Genomic DNA, 8,272 nt, shown 5'->3' on the forward strand with positions numbered 1-8,272 from the left:
AGTATATTTATAGAAGTCATGAATTGAATTGTTACAAGCAAAAAATAATGAAAAAAATAAATAACCTCAATGTCAATGTTTCAAACAAAGCATTTTATTATTTAACTTCAAACTGGTGTATTTCAAAATTGGTGTTAATCTTACTGAATATATTTTATGTATTTAGAAATCTCAAACAGTTAAAAAAATTGTGACTTCTTTCACCAAATGCAGAGAGGATTAAAACTGAGTACAGCTGTACAAGAAAAAGGTAGTCATTTGCACAGCATTAGCTCCATGATTTCAGTGTTTGCATTACTAGTCTTAGATATGTTACTTCTAATAGCTCATCTAAAATCTCTAGTTACAGTCAACATCCTAAAAAACATTTCTGAACATACTGAGGGCCCAACTAGATATTAGATCACATGCCTCCCATTCTAATGCAAGTATGTGCAAGATATGAAAGATTACATCTAGAAACAAAAAATTACAGACTTCCCTTTAAATTATGTTCATATGTTCGCATATGAGCATAAGAAATTACATTTGCCCATATACACAAGAATGATGGATTTCCTGAGAGAGAAAGCAAAAGAAGGAATAGAAAACCGCAGATTTCTCTTCATCATGTTCCTGATAGTTAGGTATACTTTGAGTCATATGACAGAAAAAATGCTACACTGTTTCCAGGCAGCAGAAGCATCCAGGGAGTATCAAACTTTATGCAACTATCCTTAACTGTTTCAGCAAACAATCTCAGAAGAACCATCACTGGAAAAAGAAGTATCTGGTAGATTTATTTGGTTGCTGTGATTACTTCAATTAGTAGTAATTTTTTCCACGATGAAATGCCTTCTAGTTTCACCAATAGAGGAATATTGGTAGAGTCAGAAGAATTTATTTCATCATGAAAATCAGACCAAGGTTTTCTGCTCTCTAAAGCAGTCAATATAATTTTCAGCAAAGAATCATTTAGACTTTAGCTTGCTTAACATCTTCATTTTCCAATGAACAATGTTTCACTTCAAAAGACAAATTCTCTCTTTGAAACCATGACTGCTTTTTTGCTAACAAAGCTTAACTTTTTCATTGAGCTTCTTATGAAAGGGTTTCCATGGCCTTGTGTCTGCAGACTATGTAAATAAAACAGGAGCATACCCTGCCATCATGAAATACATTAAAAATGTAGCAGACCTGATCACCCTTCTGCAATAAGAGTATTGCATCAGACAGAAATCTTTATAAAGCTCTGTTGAGGAAAATTATTTCATATAATACACCACCCACGTAAAGGATTGTCTATAAATCTCTTCCTTTCCAAAAGTCCTGTCCAGGTTTGGGTGTCTGTGGAATATCATTGATAGAGGTGATGACTGGAAAATCTCCCATAAAATACTGATTCTTTGATAAATAGTCTGAAGGATTCAATCAAGAAGGTTCAGTGGAACTGAATCACTGAATTAAAGCCTCTTCTTGGGCTGCTCCAGCGCCAAGGACCCTGGACGCACTGGGGAACCTCAGAGAAAGAAGAAAGAGAGCACTTTGCTATTGATAAAGCAGGGAAAATGGTGTGGATGGAGGAGGCATGTGTCAACAGTGGAGAGAAGTAAGGTGTCACGTATTTCAGTAATGTTCAGTAACGAAATCCTGAACCGAGAAACAGTGTAACAGAGCAAAGTTTAAACATTTATCTTGAATGCTTCACCTGTGACCATCATCCATTACCTCATCACCATCTCCATCTAATGAGATAAGGTAATTACTGAAACTAGTGGGACCTGGCCTTAGAGGCGGACTCTCCAGACAGATTGCCTCAAGGCCAGAGACGTCAACATAAAGTTGTTTCAAACACCAGGTTCTTTGTCCTGAAGCTAGAAGATAGAACTCTAAGAACCACACCTAGGGCCAGGGCTGTCAGTGCTGTCTGTCTTCCTGCTCTAGAGTTGGAGCTGGACTGCAACAGAGAGATTCAGTTGTGAATCTGAAGGTACACTGTTCCTTTTGAGATGCCCTATGACATCTCAGACACCAGCACACAGCTGGTGGATATGACATAGCCCCTACATCTTTTTGATCAGCAGCTGGAGACTAAGGCTGCCCTATGCCATCTCAAATAGCAGTTGATAAAGCGACTCACTTGAACTGCATACACATGAGCTAGGTGTTTAAGCTCCAATTACATTTACAGGAGAGTCAGTTCATCTATTCAATCTAGTAAATGAAATCTAGAGAATTATCCATCTTCTCCTAAAATAGACTCCTATTGGTGGACTGAATTTGTCTCCAGACTCCACAGACCGTATTGAGTAGATTCCCATCAACTAAGACACCTAGTTCATATATAGACACTGAAATTATATTCACCTTAAATTAGAGCAAGATGAATCCCAGCCCTGCAAGTCTCAGGATAGGTTTTGAAGGTCTGTGGTTCCTGGGCAATCTAACCAAAAGTCTTGCTGGCATCACGGCTGCTTCCTGGAGTTGACACATTGCTCGGTTTCATAGAGGTAAATAGAATGTCATCCTGTTTTGTTGTGATTTTCCAAGCTCAAATTTTATTGGGAGGTCTGGATCTCGGGAAAATTCAGAATAATTTGGTCTTTGTATAGTTCAGGTTGAAACTGAAACATGAATTGGTACCCTTGTTTTTTCATACTATGCAGACAGAGTTCTCCTTTAGGTAGCTCTCCCTGAGATGACAAAAGTTTGTATTACTTTCACCTGTATTGCTTTTATGCCTTCACAGATGATCTATTGGCCCTGCCTCCAGCCTGCCATCTCTGCTCTATTTCACCCCCAGCAAAGAGACCACAGGAATCTGTGGAAAAAAAGAATTAAAAGAAGGAACATTCCTTATTTCCCCTACTTACTTCCCCCTCTTTGTCTGGATGGCCAAAGTTCAGTGAAAAAGATGGGTCCTAACCTGCATAGAACAAAGATTGTAAGCCCAGATCTTTATTTATCTAAGAAGGAACCATCTTGTACAATTTATTTAATAAAAATAGTTTTCTTGGTGAGCTCAACAATTACACTGTTACTTGCCTGATTATGCTTGGATAACGATTTTTCAATTAAGGCTCAGTACATTTAAAGATTAATTACCAGGAAATTGTAGTTGTTAACATTCCATCAAAATTTGTTTTTTGCCTAAAGAACAGTGTTGCTCTTCAGGGACCAGATTTGTTACCCTTTCTCCCATCTCATATAACATGTTCATGTTTATGAGCTAATTTAAAAAGTACAGGAATAATAGAATTTGGCCTGAAGTATTTAAATCTAACAATAGTATTGAGAATGCACGCATGAAAACAAATACTTAATCAATAACTGAGCTCAAAATATTCCTCTTTCATATATTTGGGGACTTAGTAAAAAGTAATTACTTGTTTCTGTTTCAATTTCATTAAAAGCTAGCAAGCTGAAATATCTAGCTCCAAGGCTAAATTAGTCTCTTGCTGTTTTATCCAAGTATGAACCAAGATAACAGAGTTGGTCAGTTACAGAATTCTTATTTTAATCTGTTCTTCTGGGAAGGTTCTTCGGCTAATTGGAAATGTACTTTACAGATTGATCTTTCAGAATACAGCACATAATTAATTTTCAAATCTTTTAAGATTACCCTCCTCTTACCAACTTGTTGCTAATCTCACTCTGACTGCTATGCATCTTGAAGCTTTTAGGTGGTGTTTTACATATCCCCATTCCTGTTCAGTTTTTTAGCATTTCTGGATAACAAACATTTAGGAGGTGGATTCAGCTCACAGGTCTAGGCACTAAATTTCAGGTGTTTGCATGCAGATATTTACACATGGATGACACATAAGCTCTCAGTGTAAACCACGGAGATCTAGACTTACAGCCAGCTGATTCTAAGGGTGTGATTTAATTGCCTATACAGAGGTATCTAATGCTATTTGAGATGCCTTAGGCTACTGAAGAGTAGAACTTAATACTAGTTAAGTAATTAATACTGAAGCACTAGATTGGTACATAGGACACAAGACTGTAAGACTCCAGAACAGCAGCCTAACTGCTAAGCAGGATGCTCTACAGCATCTTGAGGCACCAGATACCTATGTTTAGGCAACTGAATAGTGTCCTAAGAGCTATTCACTTGACAGAATAGAGGTGTTCAAGCGCTGAATAGCTCTTTAGGCTCCACTGACAGCACTGATTTGATATCATTTGACTATGAGCTTAATTCAGCTACTGACACATAGGTATCCAGTGCCATTTTAGATATCTTATGGTAGGCTGTATGGCCTTCAGCTGGTGTTAGAAGGATAGTCAAAGCAGATTTTTCTTCTTCACAGCAATTTAAATACTCCTTTCTCTTCTTTCCGTCATGGATAAAGAGAACAGGCTATTCCCCATGTCTTTGCCGATGCCTTCTAGACACTTGAAGACTTTATTTCCCATCAACTGTTCTTTTTTAAAGTACACAATCATACCTGGCTCTCCAGCTATCTCATGTATTCCATTTTCTAGACTTCCTACTTGCTAATTTTCCCTAGACCCTCTTCTATTGCTCCACGACTGTCTTGAAGAGTACTACCCATGACCACAAATACGCAGCTCAGGCCTTAGCAATGCAAGTCAGACTCCTTGTAGGATTTGGGGTTTTTTGGTTTTTTTTTCCCCAAAAAAAGATGTAATTGTTTTTTTGTTTTTTTTTTCCCCAAAAAAAGATGTAATTGGTTCATGTTCAGTCTGAGATCAATAGCAGCCCCTGGATTTCTACACACAGAACTCTGGCCTAACCTGGTATTCCCTGTCCTGAATTTGGATAGGAATAATTAGGTGTATAAATGTTGTATTTTGCACTTGTCCATACTGACTTTTATACTTCTTTTCAGACCAATTTTGCTGATTTGGCAAGATCATTTTTAACTCCAATGCTATGCTTCAACATGCATATAGTTCCTTCAGTATTCTTGCAGCCCCGCACAGCTTTATGTCATTATCTATGGGGTTTTTCTCATGCTTACCGCTGCTTCTCAGTAGTAACTATGGGAACAGATTTTTCCATTTGCATAAGTTACACAAGATTATACAGCACTGTTCCTCACAGAGGATAGGAGAAATAACTACTCCAAAAGCTGTTTATGACATGACTCTGAAGTCTTCTTTTAGTTTTATACAATCAAAGCACACTAGTACTGAAATGTCTGAAATGTTCACTGAGATACGGCTCTCAAAGAACTAATATCTTCCCTTGAGACGTCAATAACCTCAAAGCCAAAAAAAAAAAGCATGCCTTACTTATTTTCCACAAAAATGTAGAAACTGGCCCTAATTCCTAGGACGATAAAAAAGTAGGGTCTTGAGAAGAAATTTGAAAAGTGTGTGCTGACTTTATCCGTCAGATTCACTAGCATGCTTTGGATTTACAATTAAATATGTGGTTTTCAGCAACAAATGTGATGTTTCCCCTGCATGGAAATACTTGTCACAAAATTTCGTAATTAATCAAGCATTTTCATAATGTCCTGTACCAAAATAATAGTAAATGCAGTATAATGACTTCATCAGTGACACACATTATACGCTTCAGAAAATGGTACAAGAAACATGGAGTAGTCTGTTCTCTGTGACTGTCTCATCCTACTCCCTAATGTCAAACTGTCTTAAACCCTGAAGTACGAGACTTTTTTACTCCTTCCACAAGTTTTTTTGGAAAGAACTGTTATGATTCTGAATATTTGGTCAGTCATATAAATGTCTACTCCTAGTTTTCATTCTCTCTCATATTTGCCTCACAGCTCTTTGGATTTCTCTTTTTCCTGAATTTAACAAATCTCTCTCATCTCTGAATTACTAAATCATGTCTTTACTGAAGCATTTCATACGGAACTAAAAGGTGGCTTTGGACTGTCATAAAAACTTCCCGAATAAGTTCTCTGTATTCTCACTGTTGTCCAAAGAGCCATTCCACAAAAGTATGTCCAGTCTTGTGGAGGAGCAGGTAAGCCCTGGCTGCCAAAGGTGACACTGGCTGCAGAATGGAGGGATATAGGATTAGAGTATTGATTTCTCTTTAAAAAAACCCCCACCCTTCCATTCACAATGATAAACAAGAACAGCAGCAGTTGGCAAACCCCCTCATATTAATTTCAATCCCAGCAATATTTACATTTTGTTCTGAAATACAACTTGCATTTCTGTGTACTTTGAAACAGATGCTGTGTCCAAAGAGTGGGTGAAGTGATGCTTACAAACATAATAGAGCTGTGCTTCATTTGTTCTAGTACGCTGGGACAGACGGAACAGCACACTCCTGTGGTCTGAAGAGTACTGAAAATCTGGAGGTCCCAAATAGCAGCCCCACACTTGCTGACGGCTTTCTGTGTTGCTTTGGTCTTGTCACACATAACAACATTTTCCTATGCTGGTGTCTAACATTAAAAATGTAAATCAACATTGTGCTTTGTCACCTGAAGGCATCTCATGATGTGAGTTACCAGTAACTTTTATTACATCTTCAAGGAAACAAGAAGAAAACCCAGGGATTTAATTTTAGCATCTTAACAATGATGACAAAAGCCCTGGCTATGTATACAGTACTATATACCCATCAGTGCAAATAAAGATATAAAAGACATTACATTCACTATACAACAACAAAAAAAATATGCACTGAAAAGTTGCAGGGAGGTGTTCATAAAAACGGTAGCATTTTGACCTTGTATGCCAAAATAAACTTATGTATGATCAGTAACCCTGTAGGCTACATTTAAACTGATGATTCAGAGGTGAATGACTTCATATTTGTTTAGACCATAGATATTTAGGTGGCTGGTTAAGTATCACACATACACACACAAGAAAAAGAAAGATAAACAAGAAATGCTATTTCATGGACTCCTGCCTCCAGGCTTTATCAAGTAAGTAATTACTTTAGCCAAACACACAACACAGACTATATATAATTATGATTAATAATGATTAATTATGATTAATAAAACAGCAATTTTCATACACAAGGAAATTAGACACTAAATGGGCAAATGACAATACTTGCCTGTGGCAAAGACAACATTCTTTGACACCAGTCTATATTCCACAATGGAGAACTGAGGAAGCTCAATCCTCTCCACGCCAGTGACCGCATTATCTCCACCTCTCCAGTAGAACTCTATGTCGTCAGTTGTGTAGCCATCTGCAGGCAAAGCAGGAGAGTAAGTCAGAAATACCAGCAGACTCAAATGTAGCTTCAAACACAGTTTGTCATTTGAGATAACGAAAAAATCAGAACAGCTGGAGTGGTGTATGGTATTTTGTTCTGTATGCCTGTGGGAAGGTCTCCCAAAGAGCTGTGCCATTAGAGTTTGCACAGGAATTTGAGGCAAAATACTGTTTTCTTTTTTTTTTTTTGTTTTGGTATCACTCTCATAAAATTCACATGAGGATTAATGGCCCCAACAAGACAGAAAATGCTACCCAATAATCTGCAAAATTGCAGATTAGCATGCTTTAAGACATCATACAGATTTAGCACTGAAACCAAGTGTGTATTTACACTGATAAGCACCAGAAGAAGGTGGATTATTCAGTGAATACAGACAAACATAATTGGGGCAGATCTTTTCAAGTCACACTAAATAGTATGAGTTGCACCATTTCCATTAGCTTCTGTAGTGGAGGACTGCAGTTGCATATAGCATATATACTAGTAATTTTGGTATATGGTCCACAATCTCCAGCCAGTAGCAGAAATGGAGCAGGAACTCTTGCAGCGCAAATATACATCTGAATATTGCAATCCTAGGACATGACTAGGTGGAATAGAGAATCTGGTTCTGTTTGGAACACAACTGCAAATCATAAATGGGGCCAATCTGAAAGCCCAAGGGGGTCCTGCGGCAAGACCATCCATAAAGCATACTGAAAGAAAATGGTATCACAGTGTTTGCTCTCTTGAAAATGAATCTGATTAAAATACGAACATTCGTTCTCTTGTGTTGAAGATAAACATCCAGTCACTGCCTCTGCCAAGTCAGCCTGGAGCAATAAATTACTTCATTCTGTCCTAAACCCATTTTTCTAGAATGTATCCATCTACCTAGAAATGGATGACCCCTTATATTTTTTAAAAAAATCAAATAAAAAAACAAAAAATCCAAAGGGTGATAATTACATATCGCCAAGGCGAGCAGCTCCGGCGCCGGCAGGATCCGCAGCGGAGCGCTCTAGCGTGGTGCACAGGGGGGTTTCCCGAACCGGGGGAACCTGAGGGGGAGCCGAGAGAGCCGCCAGGAGCCTGTAGCTCCCGCCACAGCGGCTGCCGGCG

At 38.2% G+C, this 8,272-nt stretch overlaps 1 protein-coding gene across 1 annotated transcript in view; it reads right to left on the reverse strand.

Moving 5' to 3' along the window:
* GABRB3 (gamma-aminobutyric acid type A receptor beta3 subunit) overlaps positions 1 to 8,272 on the reverse strand; it is a 35,580-nt gene that overhangs the window by 16,861 nt on the left and 10,447 nt on the right. Inside the window, exon 3 of the mRNA XM_009281335.2 lies at positions 7,004 to 7,141. Within this exon, the coding sequence (XP_009279610.1) occupies positions 7,004 to 7,141 (138 nt within the window). The remainder of the gene's footprint in view (positions 1 to 7,003; positions 7,142 to 8,272) is intronic.

This window comes from Aptenodytes forsteri, unplaced genomic scaffold (genome assembly GCF_000699145.1).
Source record: "Aptenodytes forsteri isolate BGI_AS27 unplaced genomic scaffold, ASM69914v1 Scaffold212, whole genome shotgun sequence".
Lineage (NCBI taxonomy): Eukaryota > Metazoa > Chordata > Aves > Sphenisciformes > Spheniscidae > Aptenodytes > Aptenodytes forsteri.